Below are 22,618 nucleotides of genomic sequence, written 5' to 3' on the forward strand. Positions count from 1 at the left end.
AAGGTCCGTTGTGTTTATCTGGTAAAAAGTCCGTTGTATCTATGGTGGTACAAAGTCCGTTTTATTTATGTGGTACAAAGTCCGTTGTATTCATGTGGTACAAAGTCCGTTGTATTTATGTGGTATAAGGTCCGTTGTATTTATGTGGTGTAAGGTCCGTTGTGTTTATGTGGTACATAGTCCATTGTATTTATGGTGGTATAATGTCCGTTGTATTTTTGTGGTATAAGGTCCGTGGTATTTATGGTGGTATGAGGTATGTACTAAATGTAAGGTTTTAATCAACTCCGATGAAGCATTTTGTTGACAATTCTACCATATCCTTGATGAATCTTTGTGATACTGATGAATTATAGCAATATTCACAATGTGTCTTGTCCATGTTTGGAGTTTGACATGATGAGACAAGATGCGTTTACTTTGTTTCCATACCACAACATCAGTTATGACGTTTCTTTCACAACCTGACACAGGCTTCCATATATTTCACTTTAAGACTTTGGAACACTTATATTAGACTGTAATGTGATCTTAGTTAACCTACACTGCAGACAGCAGTGACACGAACGTTCACTGTCAACCGTTCCCTTTACGACTTGAAGTGACTGAAACAGGAAGAGCCGGGTGTCCAACTGTAGTGAATTTGACATAATCAGTGGTGGGCTATACACAAATTCCAGTGGCTGTCCTTTACTCAGAATGTTAAGGGATGTCATATTATAACTATATATACTAGTGTCAGTGACCGTCCGGCCTTTACTCAAAGTGATGAGAGATGACATATTATAACTATATATACTAGTGTCAGTGTCCGTCCGGCCTTTACTCAAAGTGATGAGAGATGACATATTATGACTCTATATATATAGTGTCAGTGACCGTCCGGCCTTTACTCAAAGTGATGAGAGATGACATATTATAACTATATATACTAGTGTCAGTGTCCGTCCGGCCTTTACTCAAAGTGATGAGAGATGACATATTATGACTCTATATATATAGTGTCAGTGACCGTCCGGCCTTTACTAAAAGTGATGTGAGATGACATATTATAACTATATATAACAGTGTCAGTGACGGTCCTTTACTCAAAGTGATAATACATTACATATTATAACTATATATACCAGTGTCACTGACCGTCCTTCAGAGCGTTGAGAGATGACATATTATGACTATATATATCATTGTCAGTGTCTGTCCTTTACTCCGAATGTTGAGAGATGACATATTATGACTATATATACCAATGTCAGTGTCCGCCCTTTACTCAAGGTGTTGAGACATGACATGTTATAACTATATATACCAGTGCCAGTGACCGTCCTTTACTCCGAATGTTGAGCGGTGACGTAATAATGCCACATATAGATCAGTGATGGTCCTTGGTTCCAGTGGTGGAAAGATGAGCAGGCAACGTGGAACATGACCGAATATGGCGGCGTCGACAAGGTGCGCATACCCTGGAACAAAGTCTGGTTGCCAGACATCAAGCTGTACAACTAGTAAGTCCCACCATGCAGCATCAAATGTAAGGGGTTATCTCCCTGGAATCTATCTACCCCCTTATTCCAGTTGATGAACTGGATCACAGGATAACCTTTTAGTGTACCATCATGAATATTTGTTTGGACAGATTAACCCCATCGCCCTCACCCCAATCACCTCCTCGTGATTAATACGACATAGTCCCAAACATTGCTAAAGGGATTAATTCCTGTCACTGTCAGTTTGTGTCAGGCAAATGTAACTTCATGTAATCCAGTTAATTTAAAATATCTTATTGAAAAACTGTAAACCTTTTTTTATTGATAATGTCATAATATGATGCAGTTACAATACAAGGGCATTCATCTTACTTTGAAATGCAAAATGGTAACGTGCATACGCTTGAATCTCTGTCACTTATTACATTATATTTAAGTGAATGGCTGTATCTGTGTTACACGGAAGCAAATCACCCTTACACTGTGCAGACGTCCTGGTTAGAGTCTAACAAGAACCCCAGACATGCTCAGGAGGGGGAGGGATTAGTAGGTTTCGCCATTCCACCTGAATTACTGCTGATGTTTCTTATTCTCAGTGTGTGACAGGCATTTTTCTGTTGCAAGAATTCTCTACCGTAAAGGTCGCATATCTTACAGGCAGGGAGTAAGGCAGGGTTAACGCTTAATATTGCTTATGAATCTTCAGTCTACCAATCCATCCACCCTATCACCGACTCATACATCCATCCACCAATCCACCCAACCTACCTACCACCCATCCATCCATTTATCCTCCGTCCACCCATCCATAATCCAACATCCAAATATCCATCAATTCACCCCCATCGATAAATCCATCCTCATCATCAGGAAATCCATCCTCATCATCAAGAATCCATCCCTCATCCATCCATCCCTCATTCATCCATCCCTCATCCATCCAACTTACCTACCACCCATCCAGTCATCCATTTATCCTCTGTCCACCCATCCATCATCCAAATATCCATCCATCCACCCTCCCATCCATCACTCCACCCCTCATCCATCCATCCTGCCACCCACTCATCCATCAATGTACACATGTGTATATCTGACTATCTGCATTGTTCTTGCATCTAGCGCTGACTACCGCCTGCAAGAACAGCGGACGGTGTTGTGTGTGTTCCACCATGATGGCCGAGTTCAGTGGATGCCCCAGGCTGTGTACCGCAGCTCTTGTCAGATCGACGTTACGACCTTTCCATTTGATGTTCAGTCGTGTATTTTGAAATTCGGATCCTGGACCTATGACGGTAACAAGCTTGAAGTTCATTTCAACGAAGATAAAGACTATATAGATCTTACAGAGTACGTGACCAGCAACGCCTGGACCATCATTGACGTCCCTGCGAAACGCAACGTCAAGTTCTACAGCTGCTGCCCTGAGCCCTACGTGGACCTGACCTTCACCTTGATCTTCCAGAGACGAGCCACCCTGTATAACTACATCCTGATTCTGCCGTGTGTCCTTCTCACCTCCATCACCCTCATCCTCTTCTGGATTCCCCCGGAATCACCCGCAAAGATGATGTTAGGTGTGTAAACCAATTTTCTCTCCAATATGGGGGATACGAATGAAATATAGTATGTATGAAGCAACTGCATTCCATAAATGTCAGTTAAATAACCAGTTTTCATATTTAGCGGCCATCATTCAGCTACAATCCTTCAACTCCTGTGTTCTCCAAGTCAAGCTTACCCACGCCTGAATAAACTTGTCTGTTGAGTGAGTGAGTGAGTATGGTTTTACGCCGCTCTTTGCAATATTCCAGCAATGAGCTTCACCCGTTGTACACACGTGGGGAATTAAAACCGGGTCTTTGGCGTGACGAGCGAACGCTTTTATCTCTAGGCTACCTCACCGCCCTAGTATCTGTTGACTATCTGAAGCTTTCTGTAGATTTTCCAGTGTTCCTTTCTACATGTACGCCAATATATTTTTTGCAAATATACCAAGGATATTTGAATAGATGAGGAATTTCAAACAATGCAAATGTGATTTCTCGGCTTATATGTTATTTGGAACAACATTTCATTTTGTTAATGCGCAACTTTAGTGACAACTCGATGTGTGAAGGCGTGTTCTTCTGCGGAATCAGATGTGCGGAATCAGAACCAACCTGGGGCAGTCTCCGTTATGTTTGGAAATCACAACACTTAAGATAACACATGCGGCGACATTAAGTTACACCTGCAGCAACTGTAGACATTAACACGTAATTTTCAGCAACTGCAGACCACCATATGTGGACCCAAGCTGCAGCAACGGTAGACGTTCTAGGCCAATCTGGAGTAATTGTAGACATTTAAAGGCAAATTTAGCAACTTTGGAATGAGCAATGCACACCCAATCTGCAGCAACTTTAGACGTGTGAGGTCAAAACAATCTGCAGAAGGGGGCACGGGTGGCAAAGTCGTCAAAGGCGCCACGATTCGCTGTGCAGAGTCCCTTGGGAATGCCAGAAACCTATGATTGTGGGTTCGAATCCCGGTTCGCCCTGACTATGTTTCTAGGTTTGTCAGCACCATACCCGTGGGTTTCACCGAAGAGGTAAACGTCTGAGACCTGCATCACTTCTGGCTTTCCTCCCACATTAAGCTGACATGCCGTGATATAACTGGAATACTGTTAAAAGCGGCGTTAAACCCAACTCACTCACTCACTCACTCAATCTGCAGAAACTGTAGACGTTAGAGGTCAATCTGAAGAAACTGTAAACATTTGAGGTCAATCTGCAGAAACTGTACTTGTTAAAGGCCAATCTGCAGAAACTGTAGACGTTTACGTTCATTCTGCAGCCAGTAGACATTTAAGCTTAATTTGCGGCATCTGTAGGCGTATATTTTGATAGTTTGTTGTTTAACACCTCGCTTAGCAATATTAAAATATACATGATGGCCACCTGTAAATAATTGAAGGCTCGATCGTAGCACCACCAGTGGCTATTACTCAGTTATGCCCCTTCTATGTCTCTCCTTTTGACCAATCACATTCCACCTCTTATATCACTTGCATTTCCTTCAAGACGATCCGATCGATAATCAAGATCTATATTGTAATAAAACGGGTCTTACCTCACACCTTGATGAAAAACATGAAAATATTTGCAAAATATCTGTCGACGCCCAGTGGGCGGTACACATGCTTTGCAAATCCTGCAGTCGACTGACAAACCGGATGTCTGGTTCGTTACGCGATATTGATTGGACTGTGCATAGTCTCGTTAGTTCAGCCAAAATCTAAGCCTAGTTCGGCAAGAGGGGAAACTAGACTTTTATAGTCAGTTAACGCCTTTGCCTCGTGAAGAAGCGCAGTCAGCGGCAACTCGTGACGTGTAGACCTAGTGTTTGACAAATGCTGACATTTTACGGCGATCTGGGGCAAGTTTGCTGCAAACATGAACTTTTAAAGCTCAATCCGAGTTTGAGTTCGACCCAGTTTGCGAAATACGGAAACTATTAATATTGCACAATTGAAATATAGTTTTGTGACTTGGCAATGGGAATATGCCTTTAAGGTTCTGCTCTTTTTGTAAAGAGGCAGTCTCCAGGTCGACTCATTTAGAGCAGATTGTGAAGGTAAAGGGGGGTAATTGGATTAGCTAAATAGAGTAGTCTACTCCTGATAATAACATCTGCATCCAAAAGAAGTTGAGGTGTGATCCGGGCTTTGGTGAGGGAAGAACTAGTGATTAGTTTTGTTCTATATGAAAAAATGAACCACAGCGGAAGATGAAACACAATCACTTCAATCCTTTTGCTTGAGACGATGCAAGCCGGATCTAATCAATTTAGTATTGAGTATCCATACCAATTGTACAACAATAGCAATTTTCAGATTGTGTTTTTGTGAATGTCAGTCAGGTACGTTCGAGGTATTTTGGGCGATGTATTTTTAGCGAATCTGACTTAACGTCAAGTTCACTTTGACTTGGTGGTCCCGTCATGCGTCGTAAACATTTCCTTCTTTTTAATCGTTATGGTGTCACGCTATTGTTTTTGCAGTTGATCATGAGCTAGAAATTAACTGGCAATTCTGAATGTGCATTTTGTGAAAGTAAAACTGTCGCTACTATATGTCATTTTGCATGGTTATGGAAAACTCGCCCCTTCATAGCCCCTTGATTCTACTTACGGAAACAACATAATTTCTCTATTCCGAAATCATGAAAATATGTTGAGTCCTGAAACAGAATCAACTTGATCATTCGGCGTCGTTATTTCTAGTTCGGAAATCAAGATACTCATGATTTCGCCATTGCCATTATCACCGCATCAATGAAATCGAAACTTCACAAGCATGTTCCCACCAATGACACCCCCCAATGTTTCATTGGTTCGAATCCGACTTTCTGTATACCACTATAACAGCCGAGGTGCATACCTGGCTCTGAAAGGTCCTTATCATCCGTATATATGCAGAAAGATTTACATATCGACGGTGTCAACTTTACACTGTTGACTACATTCCCAGGTGAGCTACAGTGCCTTGGCACTTTTTCTTAAGCATGTCACGTAGTATATATTTGTTTTAATCTTTATGTGTTATGCTTCATTTTCAGGTTTAACTATCTTCATTGCCTTCTTCATTCTGCTGAAAATCTTGGAGAAGAACCTTCCACCCGGCACATCCAGCATGCCCTTGATAGGTGACGTATTGACACGAATTTCCAACGTGTCTGCGATGACCGGAAATGCAATTGAATAGATTTGATTTATTATCAGTTACCTGTATTTTATACGTTGATTACAACTATAACATTAGGATGTTGCGATTGCAAATGTCTGTATATGAACATTTACCATAAGCACCACCAACTAAAACAGGACACCAGATGAGAGAGAAACCATCGTTGTCAAATGCGTAGGAGCAGTTATATTTCCGTTAGCTCCTCACAGCAGTGTCTCGTCGACATTAAGCGCGAAGCGAGTGTGTCCCGCGCTGGGATGGAAATTGGTATTTCAACCGATATTAGCAAACTCCCGATGTAGTTTGATGTGTAGAAGCCGATTCCTAATTAGCATTACAATAATCAGACGGATCTATATTTAGCTGGTTTCGCACAAAATATCATCGCACAGAGCACGGTAATTTTGTACTTCGTTATTAGCTTCAGATGATCAGCTTTAAATATCTTTCAACTTTGTTATTGATTTTTGTCATATTGTGAAAGGGCACTTGTATAAGAAAAAGTATGGAAGAACAGAAACGTGTCTTAGTGATATGACAAATGGTACGTGGTGGAATACAGGAGGAGTATAAGTGTAGGAGTACAGGATTTGGTAGTGTAGGAGTTCACGATTTGGTAGTGTAGGAGTACAGGATATGGTAGTGTAGGAGTACAGGATTTGGTAGTGTAGGAGTACAATAATTGGTAGTGTAGGAGTACAGAATTTGGTAGTGTAGGAGTACAGGATTTGGTAGTGTAGGAGTACAGGATTTGGTAGTGTAGGAGTACAGGATTTGGCAGTGTAGGAGTACAGGATTTGGTAGTGTAGGAGTACAATAATTGGTAGTGTAGGAGTACAGGATGTGGTAGTGTAGGAGTACAGGATGTGTTAGTGTAGGAGTAAAGGGTGTGGTAGTGTAGGAGTAGAGGATGTGTTTGTGTAGGAGATACAGGGTGTGTTTGTGTATGAGTACAGGATGTGTTTGTTGAGGAGGACAGGATGAGTTTGTGGAGGAGTACAGGATGTGTTGGTGTAGGAGTAAAGGGTGTGGTAGTGTAGGAGTACAGGATGTGTTTGTGTAGGAGATACAGGGTGTGTTTGTGTATAAGTACAGGATGTGTTTGTTGAGGAGGACAGGATGAGTTTGTGGAGGAGGACAGGGTGTGGTAGTGTAGGAGTACAGGATGTGGTAGTACAGAGGTGACATGATGTGGTAGTGGAGGTGTTCAGGATGTGGTAGTGTAGGAGTACAGGAAGTGGTTGTGAAGGAGTATAGGGTGTGTTTGTTGAGGAGGACAGGATGTAGAAGTGTAGGAATAAAGGATGTGTTTTGTGTAGGAGTACAGGATGTGGTAGTGTAGGAGTACAGGATGTGGTACTTTAGGAGTAAAGGAAGTGTTTGTGGAGGAGGACAGCATGTGGTAGTGTAGGAGCACAGGATGTGGTAGTGTAGGAGTACAATAATTGGTAGTGTAGGAGTACAGAATTTGGTAGTGTAGGAGTACAGGATTTGGTAGTGTAGGAGTACAGGATTTGGTAGTGTAGGAGTACTGGATTTGGTAGTGTAGGAGTACAGGATATGGTAGTGTAGGAGTACAGGATTTGGTAGTGTAGGAGTACAATAATTGGTAGTGTAGGAGTACAGGATGTGGTAGTGTAGGAGTACAGGATGTGTTAGTGTAGGAGTAAAGGGTGTGGTAGTGTAGGAGTAGAGGATGTGTTTGTGTAGGAGATACAGGGTGTGTTTGTGTATGAGTACAGGATGTGTTTGTTGAGGAGGACAGGATGAGTTTGTGGAGGAGTACAGGATGTGTTGGTGTAGGAGTAAAGGGTGTGGTAGTGTAGGAGTAGAGGATGTGTTTGTGTAGGTGATACAGGGTGTGTTTGTGTATAAGTACAGGATGTGTTTGTTGAGGAGGACAGGATGAGTTTGTGGAGGAGGACAGGGTGTGGTAGTGTAGGAGTACAGGATGTGGTAGTACAGAGGTGACATGATGTGGTAGTGGAGGTGTTGAGGATGTGGTAGTGTAGGAGTACAGGAAGTGGTTGTGAAGGAGTATAGGGTGTGTTTGTTGAGGAGGACAGGATGTAGAAGTGTAGGAATAAAGGATGTGTTTTGTGTAGGAGTACAGGATGTGGTAGTGTAGGAGTACAGGATGTGGTACTTTAGGAGTAAAGGAAGTGTTTGTGGAGGAGGACAGCATGTGGTAGTGTAGGAGCACAGGATGTGGTAGTGTAGGAGTACAATAATTGGTAGTGTAGGAGTACAGAATTTGGTAGTGTAGGAGTACAGGATTTGGTAGTGTAGGAGTACAGGATTTGGTAGTGTAGGAGTACTGGATTTGGTAGTGTAGGAGTACAGGATATGGTAGTGTAGGAGTACAGGATTTGGTAGTGTAGGAGTACAATAATTGGTAGTGTAGGAGTACAGGATGTGGTAGTGTAGGAGTACAGGATGTGTTAGTGTAGGAGTAAAGGGTGTGGTAGTGTAGGAGTAGAGGATGTGTTTGTGTAGGAGATACAGGGTGTGTTTGTGTATGAGTACAGGATGTGTTTGTTGAGGAGGACAGGATGAGTTTGTGGAGGAGGACAGGGTGTGGTAGTGTAGGAGTACAGGATGTGGTAGTACAGAGGTGACATGATGTGGTAGTGGAGGTGTTCAGGATGTGGTAGTGTAGGAGTAAAGGAAGTGGTTGTGAAGGAGGACAGCGTGTGGTAGTGTAGGAGCATAGGATGTGGTAGTGTAGGAGTACAGGATGTGTTTGTTGAGAGGACAGGGTGTCTTTGTGGAGGAGGACAGGGTGTGGTAGTGTAGGAGTACAGGATGTGGTAGTGTAGGAGTAAAGGGTGTGGTAGTGTAGGAGTACAGGATGTGGTAGTGTAGGAAGAGAGGATGTGTTTGTTGAGGAGTACAGGATGTGTTTGTGGAGGAGGACAGGGTGTGGTAGTGTAGGAGTACAGGATGTGGTAGTGTAGGAGTAAAGGGTGTGGTAGTGTAGGAGTACTGGATGTGGTAGTGTAGGAAGACAGGATGTGTTTGTTGAGGAGTACAGGATGTGTTTGTGGAAGAGGACAGGGTGTGTTTGTAGAGGTGGACAGGATGTGTTTGTGGGGAAGGACAGGGTGTGGTAGTGTAGGAGTACAGGATGTGGTAGTGTAGGAGTAAAGGGTGTGGTATTGTAGGAAGACAGGATGTGTTTGTGGAGGAGTAGAGGATGTGTTTGTGGAAGAGGACAGGGTGTGTTTGTGGAGGAGGACGGGATGTGGCAGTGTAGGAGAATAGGATGTGTTTATTGAGAGGACAGGATGTGTTTGTGGCGAAGTACAGGATGTGGTAGTGTAGGAGGACAGGATGTAGTAGTGTAGGAGTACAGGGTGTGTTTGTGGAGGAGTACAAGATGTGGTAGTGTAGGAGTACAGGAAGTCGTAGTGAAGGCGTAAAGGGTGTGGTAGTGTAGGAGTACAGGATGTGGTAGGGTAGGAGTACAGGATGTGTTTGTTGAGGAGGACAGGGTGTGTTTATTGAGGAGTACAAGATGTGGTAGTGTAGGAGTACAGGGTGCGGTAGCGTAGGAGTGCAGGATGTAGTAGTGTAGGAGTACAGGGGGCGGTAGTGTAGGAGTACAGGATGTAGTAGTGTAGGAGTACAGGATGTGTTTGTGGCGGAGGAGAGGATGTGGTAGTGTAGGAGTACAAAGTGTGTTTGTTGAGGAGTAGTAAAGGATGTGGTAGTGTAGGAGGACAGGGTGTGTTTGTGGAGGAGGACAGGATGTAGTAGTGTAGGAGGACAGGGTGTGTTTGTGGAGGAGGACAGGATGTAGTAGTGTAGGAGGACAGGGTGTGTTTGTGGTGGAGTACAAGATGTGGTAGTGTAGGAGTACAAGAAGTCGTAGTGAAGGAGTAAAGGGTGTGGTAGTGTAGGAGTACAGGATGTGGTAGTGTAGGAGTACAGGATGTGTTTGTTGAGGAGGACAAAATGTGTTTGTGAAGGAGGACAGGGTGCGGTAGTGTAGGAATACAGGATGTAGTAGTGTAGGAGTACAGGGTGTGTTTGTGGAGGAGTACAGGATGTGTTTGTGGCGGAGGAGAGGATGTGGTAGTGTAGGAGTACAAAGTGTGTTTGTTGAGGAGTAGTAAAGGATGTGGTAATGTAGGAGGACAGGGTGTGTTTGTGGAGGAGGACAGGGTGTGGTAGTGTAGGAGTACAGGATGTGGTAGTGTAGGAGTAAAGGGTGTGGTAGTGTAGGAGTACAGGATGTGGTAGTGTAGGAAGACAGGATGTGTTTGTTGAGGAGTACAGGATGTGTTTGTGGAAGAGGACAGGGTGTGTTTGTAGAGGTGGACAGGATGTGTTTGTGGGGAAGGACAGGGTGTGGTAGTGTAGGAGTACAGGATGTGGTAGTGTAGGAGTAAAGGGTGTGGTATTGTAGGAGTACAGAATGTGGTAGTGTAGGAAGACAAGATGTGTTTGTGGAGGAGTAGAGGATGTGTTTGTGGAAGAGGACAGGGTGTGTTTGTGGAGGAGGACGGGATGTGGCAGTGTAGGAGAATAGGATGTGTTTATTGAGAGGACAGGATGTGTTTGTGGCGGAGTACAGGATGTGGTAGTGTAGGAGGACAGGGTGTGTTTGTAGAGGAGGACAGGATGTAGTAGTGTAGGAGTACAGGGTGTGTTTGTGGAGGAGTACAAGATGTGGTAGTGTAGGAGTAGAGGAAGTCGTAGTGAAGGCGTAAAGGGTGTGGTAGTGTAGGAGTACAGGATGTGGTAGTGTAGGAGTACAGGGTGTGTTTCTGGAGGAGGAGAGGATGTGTTTGTGGAGGAGTAAAGGATGTGGTAGTGTAGGAGTACAGGATGTGTTTGTTGAGAGGACAGGATGTGTTTGTGGCGGAGTACAGGATGTAGTAGTGAAGGAGTACAAAGTGTGTTTGTTGAGGAGTAGTAAAGGATGTGGTAGTGTAGGAGGACAGGGTGTGTTTGTGGAGGAGGACAGGATGTGGTAGTGTAGGAGTACAGGATGTGGTAGTGTAGGAGTAAAGGGTGTGGTAGTGTAGGAGTACAGGATGTGGTAGTGTAGGAAGACAGGATGTGTTTGTGGAGGAGTAGAGGATGTGTTTGTGGAGGAGGACGGGATGTGGTAGTGTATGAGAATAGGATGTGTTTGTTGAGAGGACAGGATGTGTTTGTGGCGGAGTACAGGATGTGTTAGTGTAGGAGTACAAAGTGTGTTTGTTGAGGAGTAGTAAAGGATGTGGTAGTGTAGGAGGACAGGGTGTGTTTGTGGAGGAGGACAGGATGTAGTAGTGTAGGAGTACAAGAAGTCGTAGTGAAGGAGTAAAGGGTGTGGAAGTGTAGGAGTACAGGATGTGGTAGTGTAGGAGTACAGGATGTGTTTGTTGAGGAGGACAAAATGTGTTTGTGAAGGAGGACAGGGTGCGGTAGTGTAGGAGTACAGGATGTAGTAGTGTAGGAGTACAGGGTGTGTTTGTGGAGGAGTACAGGACGTGTTTGTGGCGGAGGAGAGGATGTGGTAGTGTAGGAGTACAAAGTGTGTTTGTTGAGGAGTAGTAAAGGATGTGGTAGTGTAGGAGGACATGGTGTGTTTGTGGAGGAGGACAGGATGTAGTAGTGTAGGAGTACAGGGTGTGTTTGTGGAGGAGTACAAGATGTGGTAGTGTAGGAGTACAAGAAGTCGTAGTGAAGGAGTAAAGGGTGTGGTAGTGTAGGAGTACAGGATGTGGTAGTGTAGGAGTACAGGATGTGTTTGTTGAGGAGGACAAAATGTGTTTGTGAAGGAGGACAGGGTGCGGTAGTGTAGGAGTACAGGATGTAGTAGTGTAGGAGTACAGGGTGTGTTTGTGGAGGAGTACAGGATGTGTTTGTGGCGGAGGAGAGGATGTGGTAGTGTAGGAGTACAAAGTGTGTTTGTTGAGGAGTAGTAAAGGATGTGGTAGTGTAGGAGGACAGGGTGTGTTTGTGGAGGAGGACAGGATGTAGTAGTGTAGGAGGACAGGGTGTGTTTGTGGAGGAGTACAAGATGTGGTAGTGTAGGAGTACAAGAAGTCGTAGTGAAGGAGTAAAGGGTGTGGTAGTGTAGGAGTACAGGATGTGGTAGTGTAGGAGTACAGGATGTGTTTGTTGAGGAGGACAAAATGTGTTTGTGAAGGAGTACAGGATGTAGTAGTGTAGGAGTACAGGGTGTGTTTGTGGAGGAGTACAGGATGTGTTTGTTGAGGAGGACAAAATGTGTTTGTGAAGGAGGGCAGGGTGCGGTAGTGTAGGAATACAGGATGTAGTAGTGTAGGAGTACAGGGTGTGTTTGTGGAGGAGTACAGGATGTGTTTGTGGCGGAGGAGAGGATGTGGTAGTGTAGGAGTACAAAGTGTGTTTGTTGAGGAGTAGTAAAGGATGTGGTAATGTAGGAGGACAGGGTGTGTTTGTGGAGGAGGACAGGGTGTGGTAGTGTAGGAGTGCAGGATGTGGTAGTGTAGGAGTAAAGGGTGTGGTAGTGTAGGAGTACAGGATGTGGTAGTGTAGGAAGACAGGATGTGTTTGTTGAGGAGTACAGGATGTGTTTGTGGAAGAGGACAGGGTGTGTTTGTAGAGGTGGACAGGATGTGTTTGTGGGGAAGGACAGGGTGTGGTAGTGTAGGAGTACAGGATGTGGTAGTGTAGGAGTAAAGGGTGTGGTATTGTAGGAGTACAGAATGTGGTAGTGTAGGAAGACAAGATGTGTTTGTGGAGGAGTAGAGGATGTGTTTGTGGAAGAGGACAGGGTGTGTGTGTGGAGGAGGACGGGATGTGGCAGTGTAGGAGAATAGGATGTGTTTATTGAGAGGACAGGATGTGTTTGTGGCGGAGTACAGGATGTGGTAGTGTAGGAGGACAGGGTGTGTTTGTAGAGGAGGACAGGATGTAGTAGTGTAGGAGTACAGGGTGTGTTTGTGGAGGAGTACAAGATGTGGTAGTGTAGGAGTACAGGAAGTCGTAGTGAAGGCGTAAAGGGTGTGGTAGTGTAGGAGTACAGGATGTGGTAGGGTAGGAGTACAGGATGTGTTTGTTGAGGAGGACAGGATGTGTTTGTGAAGGAGGACAGGGTGTGGTAGTGTAGGAGTACAGGATGTGGTAGTGTAGGAGTACAGGGTGTGTTTCTGGAGGAGGAGAGGATGTGTTTGTGGAGGAGTAAAGGATGTGGTAGTGTAGGAGTACAGGATGTGTTTGTTGAGAGGACAGGATGTGTTTGTGGCGGAGTACAGGATGTAGTAGTGAAGGAGTACAAAGTGTGTTTGTTGAGGAGTAGTAAAGGATGTGGTAGTGTAGGAGGACAGGGTGTGTTTGTGGAGGAGGACAGGATGTGGTAGTGTAGGAGTACAGGATGTGGTAGTGTAGGAGTAAAGGGTGTGGTAGTGTAGGAGTACAGGATGTGGTAGTGTAGGAAGACAGGATGTGTTTGTGGAGGAGTAGAGGATGTGTTTGTGGAGGAGGACGGGATGTGGTAGTGTATGAGAATAGGATGTGTTTGTTGAGAGGACAGGATGTGTTTGTGGCGGAGTACAGGATGTGTTAGTGTAGGAGTACAAAGTGTGTTTGTTGAGGAGTAGTAAAGGATGTGGTAGTGTAGGAGGACAGGGTGTGTTTGTGGAGGAGGACAGGATGTAGTAGTGTAGGAGTACAAGAAGTCGTAGTGAAGGAGTAAAGGGTGTGGAAGTGTAGGAGTACAGGATGTGGTAGTGTAGGAGTACAGGATGTGTTTGTTGAGGAGGACAAAATGTGTTTGTGAAGGAGGACAGGGTGCGGTAGTGTAGGAGTACAGGATGTAGTAGTGTAGGAGTACAGGGTGTGTTTGTGGAGGAGTACAGGACGTGTTTGTGGCGGAGGAGAGGATGTAGTAGTGTAGGAGTACAAAGTGTGTTTGTTGAGGAGTAGTAAAGGATGTGGAAGTGTAGGAGGACATGGTGTGTTTGTGGAGGAGGACAGGATGTAGTAGTGTAGGAGTACAGGGTGTGTTTGTGGAGGAGTACAAGATGTGGTAGTGTAGGAGTACAAGAAGTCGTAGTGAAGGAGTAAAGGGTGTGGTAGTGTAGGAGTACAGGATGTGGTAGTGTAGGAGTACAGGATGTGTTTGTTGAGGAGGACAAAATGTGTTTGTGAAGGAGGACAGGGTGCGGTAGTGTAGGAGTACAGGATGTAGTAGTGTAGGAGTACAGGGTGTGTTTGTGGAGGAGTACAGGATGTGTTTGTGGCGGAGGAGAGGATGTGGTAGTGTAGGAGTACAAAGTGTGTTTGTTGAGGAGTAGTAAAGGATGTGGTAGTGTAGGAGGACAGGGTGTGTTTGTGGAGGAGGACAGGATGTAGTAGTGTAGGAGGACAGGGTGTGTTTGTGGAGGAGTACAAGATGTGGTAGTGTAGGAGTACAAGAAGTCGTAGTGAAGGAGTAAAGGGTGTGGTAGTGGAGGAGTACAGGATGTGGTAGTGTAGGAGTACAGGATGTGTTTGTTGAGGAGGACAAAATGTGTTTGTGAAGGAGTACAGGATGTAGTAGTGTAGGAGTACAGGGTGTGTTTGTGGAGGAGTACAGGATGTGATTGTGGCGGAGGAGAGGATGTGGTAGTGTAGGAGTACAAAGTGTGTTTGTTGAGGAGTAGTAAAGGATGTGGTAATGTAGGAGGACAGGGTGTGTTTGTGGAGGAGGACAGGATGTAGTAGTGTAGGAGTACAGGATGTGTTTGTTGAGGAGGACAGAATGTGTTTGTGAAGGAGGACAGGGTGCGGTAGTGTAGGAGTACAGGATGTAGTAGTGTAGGAGTACAGGGTGTGTTTGTGGAGGAGTACAGGATGTGTTTGTGGCGGAGGAGAGGATGTGGTAGTGTAGGAGTACAAAGTGTGTTTGTTGAGGAGTAGTAAAGGATGTGGTAATGTAGGAGGACAGGGTGTGTTTGTGGAGGAGGACAGGATGTAGTAGTGTAGGAGTACAGGATGTAGTAGTGTAGGAGTACAGGGTGTGTTTGTGGAGGAGTACAGGATGTGTTTGTGGCGGAGGAGAGGATGTGGTAGTGTAGGAGTACAAAGTGTGTTTGTTGAGGAGTAGTAAAGGATGTGGTAGTGTAGGAAGACAGGGTGTGTTTGTGGAGGAGGACAGGATGTAGTAGTGTAGGAGTACAGGATGTGGTAGTGTGGGAGTACAGGATGTAGTAGTGTAGGAGGACAGGGTGTGGTAGTGTAGGAGTACAAGATGTGGTAGTGTAGGAGTAAAGGGTGTGGTAGTGTAGGAGTACAGAATGTTGTAGTGTAGGAAGACAGGATGTGTTTGTGGAGGAGTACAGGATGTGTTTGTGGAATAGGACAGGGTGTGTTTGTGGAGGAGGACGGGATGTGGTAGTGTAGGAGAATAGGATGTGTTTGTTGAGAGGACAGGATGTGTTTGTGGCGGAGTACAGGATGCGTTAGTGTAGGAGTACAAAGTGTGTTTGTTGAGGAGTAGTAAAGGATGTGGTAGTGTAGGAGGACAGGGTGTGTTTGTGGAGGAGTACAAGATGTGGTAGTGTAGGAGTACAAGAAGTCGAAGTGAAGGAGTAAAGGGTGTGGTAGTGTAGGAGTACAGGATGTGGTAGTGTAGGAGTACAGGATGTGTTTGTTGAGGAGGACAAAATGTGTTTGTGAAGGAGGACAGGGTGCGGTAGTGTAGGAGTACAGGATGTAGTAGTGTAGGAGTACAGGGTGTGTTTGTGGAGGAGTACAGGATGTGTTTGTTGCGGAGGGGAGGATGTGGTAGTGTAGGAGTACAAAGTGTGTTTGTTGAGGAGTAGTAAAGGATGTGGTAGTGTAGGAGGACAGGGTGTGTTTGTGGAGGAGGACAGGATGTAGTAGTGTAGGTGTACAGGGTGTGTTTGTGGAGGAGTACAAGATGTGGTAGAGTAGGAGTACAAGAAGTCGTAGTGAAGGAGTAAAGGGTGTGGTAGTGTAGGAGTACAGGATGTGGTAGTGTAGGAGTACAGGATGTGTTTGTTGAGGAGGACAAAATGTGTTTGTGAAGGAGGATAGGGTGCGGTAGTGTAGGAGTACAGGATGTAGTAGTGTAGGAGTACAGGGTGTGTTTGTGGAGGCTAACAGGATGTGTTTATGGAGGAGGAGAGGATGTGTTTGTGGAGGAGTAAAGGATGTGGTAGTGTAGGAGTACAAGATGTGTTTGTTGAGAGGACAGGATGTGTTTTTGGAGGAGGACAGGGTGTGGTAGTGTAGGAGTAAAGGATGTGGTAGTGTAGGAGTAAAGGGTGTGGTAGTGTAGGAGTAGATGATGTGTTTGTGGAGGAGTACAGGATGTGTTTGTGGAGGAGGACAGGATGTGGTAGTGGAGGAGTACAAGATATGGTAGTGTAGGAGTACAAGATGTGTTTTTTGAGAAGTAGTAAAGGATGTGGTAGTTGAGGAGGACAGGGTGTGTTTGTGGAGGAGGACAGGATGTGCTAGTGGAGGATTCCAAGATGTGGTAGTGGAGGAGTACAGGATATGGTAGATCAGGAGTATAGGGTGAGTTTGTGGAGAAGGATAGGATGTGGTAGTGTAGGAGTAAATAATGTGTTTGTGGAGGAGGATAGGGTGTGGTAGTGTAGGAGTATAGGGTGAGTTTGTCGAGGAAGATAGGATGTGGTATTGTAGGAGTACAGGTTGTGTTTGTGGAGGAGTATAAGATATGGTAGTGTAGGAGAACAGGATGTGTCTGTTGAGGAGTAGTAAAGGATGTGGTAGTGGAGGAGGACAGGATGTGTCTGTTGAGGAGTAGTAAAGGATGTGGTAGTGGAGGAGGACAGGATGTGTTTGTGGAGGAGGACAGAGTGTAGTAGTGGAGAAGTAAAGGGTGTGTTTGTGGAGGAGGACAGGATGTGTTTGTGGAGGAGGACAGAGTGTAGTAGTGGAGAAGTAAAGGGTGTGTTTGTGGAGGAGGACAGGATGTAGTAGTGTAGTAGTAAAGGATGTGGTAGATCAGGAGTGTTGGGTGAGTTTGTCGAGGAGGATAGGATGTGTTTGTGGAGGAGTACGGGATTTAGTAGTGTAGTAGTACAGGATGTGCTAGTGGAGGAGTACAGGGTGTGTTTGAGGAGGAGTCCAAGATGTGGTAGTGGAGGAGGACAGGATGGAGAAGTGTTGGAGTAAAGGGTGTGTTTGTGAAGGAGGACAGGGTGTGGTAGTGGAAAAGTACAGGATGTGGTAGTGTAGGAGTAAAAAGTGTGTTTGTGGAGGAGGATAGGGTGTGGTAGTGTATGAGTACAGAATGTGGTAGTGTAATAGTACGGGATGTGCTAGTGGAGGAGTACAGGGTGTGTTTGTGGAGGAGTACAAGATGTGGTAGTGGAGCAGTGAAAGCTGAACGCAGTTTGAAACGTTTCTAGCACTTTTTTCGCAAATGGTTTAAGTGGCGGGATGCTACCGGTAGAGCAGGGTTTGCTAAACATTATTGTGAACACCTTGTGTCATCACTGAACAGTGATCCATTCATATAATTTTCATCTCAATATTGCTTTTGCGCACAAACAATCTTCACGACATATAATGGCGACTTATTATTCTCTCGCGTTGATGTTTCATACTTACATTTTAGGTGTCGCGTGCGTGGATGTCGGCATATCTATGAATTCATATTACTAAATTACGAAGATATATTTAATTCCAAATAGTCTCTCTAAATGGTAACTCTAAATGTCCAGGGATACTCGCCCTTTGCTATGAACATTTGGCTTATACTACTTTGGCTTGTAATGCACAATTTATTCAAGTTTATTATTCCGTTTTACAACGTCTCCTGTTTGTGGTATTCATAAACACATGCGTAACTGGTACAAACTGCTGATGTTACAGGTACTTACTACTGCCTCAACATGATCATCATCACCCTATCATCATTCCTCAATGTGCTGGTGGTCAACTGGGCGGCATATGGTCAGAGAGCAAACATTCCTCCTCCCATGAAGGCGGTGAGTGGCTTTGAATCACTGTCACGCTGTGAATTCACATTTTGTAAAATTGATCCTTAAATATATTACCAAGGGTAGAATCCTCGCGTGTAATAAATGTGCACGTGGTGAAATGGCAGCACATTGAGTCGTTGTTGAGCATTATATGATATGTCGTCATTCATTGTGACGTCACAGATTGCTTCATTACGTCATCTGAACATGAAGCCTTGTGGCTTGACATTTTATACATTTTTCCTCAATTTCATTCTTAAGGTGTGAAGTATACCACAGTGATCCTAAGAGGGTACAAATGCGTTATACCAAACACCTATCCGCCAGCACGCAACAGCATCACTATTTGATAAATAGGGCGATAAAGCTAAAACTAAGCAGACAAAATGACACCTCTTGCACTTGTATGGTTTAATATGATTAAACCTTGAAATTGAATATCAAAGCGATGCATTAACGTCGGAAATTGGACTTCAACATCGAAAAAACACTCGAAAATAGAAGTTCCATAATGGCGTGCGACGACCTCATCAGTGAGATCCGTCGGAGCCACATTTTAGTGAACACGTTGTATTTTGTATCTACTTTGGTAATTAAACATGATAACATTTACTTACGAAAGCATTTTACTCAAGCTGTTGAGTGGGGGCAAGCCCCCAAACCCCCCTGTCATTTTAGCGAGGCGGCAAAAATGGCGTCTGAAAAAACATGGAAACCGTTACTTAGAAATGAGCTCGTGCAAATCCCTTTAACACCAAAATGGCAGAAGGCGTCTGGCATTATGCATTCTTGTCCCTAAGTGCTGTATTACAGGAGATGAACGCGCTGACTTATAGAACGCTGTGTGTTGTAGGTTCTGTTTGATGTATGCGCTAAGGTGCTGCACATGGAAGACCTTGTTCGACCATTCCAGAAGAAGGACAGAGGAGAGGAGGCAGCGGCAACAACCAGTAACCCTGGAGAGGAGGACACCAAGTGGAGCCAAGATCCCATGGCTTCAACTGAAGTGCTTACGCATCTAAAATGCACCCATGCCACAGGTCCAATTGCTTCTATTGACGCCAAACTTGGAGAACTTCGAGAGTTTATTCGTGCTCACAAACAACGTTTGGCGGACAAAGATCGCCGCGAAAGTATGGTGAAAGAATGGAAGGCTTCAGCTTTGATCCTCGACAGAATTATCTTTGTCGTTTACTTCCTTATAATAGTAACCTCCTTGGCTGTCATCTTGCCATCTATTGTCTACAGTGCTGATTACCAGAGCACAAGACTTAAAGAGGCATTTAATATACAGGAATAAGACGCTTATGATAAATATGCGAGGCTCTTGTGGTATTGTCTTCAGGCGGTCACTTTCATACCCTTCATATGATGATATGATGGTTGCACAAACACAGGGCAGATATTAGCCGGTCTTCACAAACATTTAGAAAGAGAGACCTTCCAACTGTTGCTTATCAGGAAAGAACAGGTGTTTACGTTAACGCACATCTTTGTTGTTACTAGCCAAGGCGTTTGAATACAGTATTGAGCCATGATGGACACAAACAACTGAAGAATATGCTTGTCTAATTCAAATCAGCACTTATCTGTATGAATGCGTAGTGAGAATATTGGATATGTGCAGTGGGACATGTTATGCGCGAGTGCTGGTTGTTTGGGACGAGACTGGGATTGATAAGGATATTTTTTGTGGCTGGGCAATGTTAATCGGATCGTGGTTGGGTAGGAAGAGACACACAGAATGAGATTGGTGTTTTGTGTGGTAGGGCAAAGTAAGTCGGATGTTAGATCGTATTATGGGGCCCTCAGGGCGTGATTGTGTGACGCGAGAATTCAGCATGTTGGCTGTACGACAGGAATCCAACATCTGAATGTAAGTTGCGTGATAGGGGACATTCTTTCAGTGAATGTTTGTTTTGCAGTACAACGCAAAAAAGGTCATGAATGATAGTTTAGAGGTAAGGACTTCCACACTGTGAATGGTGGTTCAGTGGCTGCAGACATTCAACGGTTGAATGTTTGGTAAGGGAATCCACATTGTGAAAGGTGGTTCAGTGGCTGCAGACATTCAACGGTTGAATGTGTGGTACGGAAATCCACACTGTGAATGGTGGTTCAGTGGCTGCAGACATTCAACGGTTGAATGTGTGGTAAGGAAATCCACACTGTGAATGGTGGTTCAGTGGCTGCAGACATTCAAAGGTTGAATGCGGTAAGGGACTCGTAGAATGCTAACTTGGCTTTGCGAGACGGGGCGTGTTGATTGTGAATATTGATAGTGCAGTGGGTGGCATTCAGGACGTGGGCTTTGGCTGTGTAGAACAGGCGTGAACGGGTTTTACATCAATGAAGACACAGAAATTGTTCAAATCGTTTTACAGAGAACGCTGTGCACTCTTCACAGTAAAACCGCCCAATTTCATGGGTCTGGTGCAGGAAAATCTCCTATGACCAACTTGGGATAATATTATTAACTATGCATAGCGGAGAAACTACTTTTTGGCATGTTTATGTTTACTTAATTCTGGATAGTTCTCTGTCTTGAATAGACCGTATTGCACAGAATGGTTTATGCAAATATGTTGTCAGTATTTAATTGTATGCGGCACGTAAGGCCGTTGTGTTACCCGTTATCGAGGTATGATTTGTCTGATTGTATGCCTGGAAGTGAAAGAATGACGTCAGCGGTGCATGGTGTGTGTTTTTCTTGTACAGATTGATGCATTGTTACCCTTATTTAGCGGGGAAAAATCAACGACATTTGTAGTTTTGATACTGGTCAAATCCTAATTTAGATTTAGAAGTATGACTTCAGGACAAAATGTAGTCTGTTTAATTTAAATATGTATAAATAGAACCCTTAAGCTTTTGAAGCGTGTTTACATGGTTTTTTTCTAGAACGGACATTGTGATGTTATTGTCATTGAACTATGTATGTACATATATGTAAATACAAACTATGTGTTTTCTTTATGGTTACTTGGTAAGCCATCATGTAAATGTATTTTCCACTTTTTTCCACAAATCAAGGAAAGCTATGCCAATTGCAGAAGCTTCACCTACACATGATGTCACAGTTTCACATTGACCTTCACTATGATAGTTCAAGATTGAGACCTTTTGTCAGTTGTCACTGATATAAACATGCAGCGTTATATATGTATCGGACATACTTAGAATCACGAGAAGACGGTATTTGTTGTTGCATAGATGATTTGTCGTGATGTCGGTGGGGAAGTAGTATCGCATAAAGGCTCAACGCTTACATGTGTACTCAGGGGTTGGTCGAGATAGCCAAGTGGTTCAGCGTTGTCTCATCAAGCCCAAGACCGGGTTTCATTCCCATACGGTAGTAAAGTCCATTCGTTGCCTCCCCGCCGTGATATCACTGAAATATTGATGAAAGCGGCATAAAACGTTTTTTTACTCACATGTGTACTCTGGTTTATTTCAAGACAAATCTGGTTGACATTTATATATTTGTTTCCCTCAACGGTTGTCTGTTTCTACCCATTAGAAGATTATTTTGACTAACACATATGGTATGAACCCTTTGTACGTGGGAGTTTCTTTTTTGTACATTGTTAAACTATTGATTTGTGTTCTTCTGCCAGAGTATACTATATTATAGGGGTACTGTTTGCATTCCACTACCATACAGCTATAGAACTCATTATAGTGCTCTTCCATGGCTTGCTTGCGTTTGTCTCTGACAGCTTTGTCAAACGAGAACAGCAACATATTAAAAAGTGATATGGTCAGCACGACTTAACCTTTCATACGCATTCGTTATGAGATGATAATGTGTATATTACACTATAGTTTTCATTCATAATCTTTTGTGTTTTTTATACCGCCTAAGGGGGTATGTTCCGCTCAGCTTCAATGACCAGTACAGCGATGCCGGCGTGAAATCAACACCTTGAAATTTGGCACAGCTGTGTCTTGTATCATGTCTGTGAGATACTGACGTGATGGTCTGTTTCAGAATATTTAAGTTCCTGAGAGTTCCGTTAACTGTGGCTGGTGCATATGTGAGTGAGTTTGGTTAAGCGTTGCTTGAACAGTATTCGTTTGTATATCATGGCGACGCAAGTCTTTGACGTTCACTCTTTCATGAGACCCACGAGCACGAGCTGACAAACATATACATAGGTGTGTTTCTTGAGTTGATATGTTGGTTTGTTAGCCGATGTATGTTATTTCTGTCAACCTGCTTTGTTGGTGAGTGAATGTTCTTTAACGCTCGCAATACTACAGCTCCATCAAGCTTCCTGTGAATAATACACCTGCAAACCGGTGGTCGAAATCATGAGAAAAGGACTTGCCACCAAAGCAAGATGACGCAATAGTGACCGAGTCTCATCACCCGATGCAATTATACTTCACATATTACAAACAGTGATGGGGTGTTCCAGACCCCCCACCCGTGTCTGTCTGTGTCCCTCTGGCGT

At 44.2% G+C, this 22,618-nt stretch overlaps 1 protein-coding gene across 5 annotated transcripts in view; it reads left to right on the forward strand.

The window, feature by feature from the left end:
• LOC124142708 (neuronal acetylcholine receptor subunit alpha-10-like) overlaps nucleotides 1–21,996 on the forward strand; it is a 53,955-nt gene extending 31,959 nt beyond the window's left edge. For 4 of the 5 annotated variants that reach the window (XM_046511299.2, XM_048400755.1, XM_046511298.2 and 1 more), the window contains exons 4-8: nucleotides 1,396–1,505; nucleotides 2,610–3,064; nucleotides 6,092–6,178; nucleotides 18,052–18,167; nucleotides 19,015–21,996. In XM_046511299.2, the coding sequence (XP_046367255.1) occupies nucleotides 1,396–1,505; nucleotides 2,610–3,064; nucleotides 6,092–6,178; nucleotides 18,052–18,167; nucleotides 19,015–19,461 (1,215 nt within the window). In that variant the 3' untranslated portion in view covers nucleotides 19,462–21,996. The remainder of the gene's footprint in view (nucleotides 1–1,395; nucleotides 1,506–2,609; nucleotides 3,065–6,091; nucleotides 6,179–18,051; nucleotides 18,168–19,014) is intronic. The other variant, XR_007222511.1, reaches the window with a different exon arrangement.
• The last annotated feature ends 622 nt before the right edge of the window (nucleotides 21,997–22,618 follow it).

This window comes from Haliotis rufescens, unplaced genomic scaffold (assembly GCF_023055435.1).
Source record: "Haliotis rufescens isolate VD_foot unplaced genomic scaffold, xgHalRufe1.0.p SCAF_20, whole genome shotgun sequence".
NCBI classification, from domain to species: domain Eukaryota; kingdom Metazoa; phylum Mollusca; class Gastropoda; order Lepetellida; family Haliotidae; genus Haliotis; species Haliotis rufescens.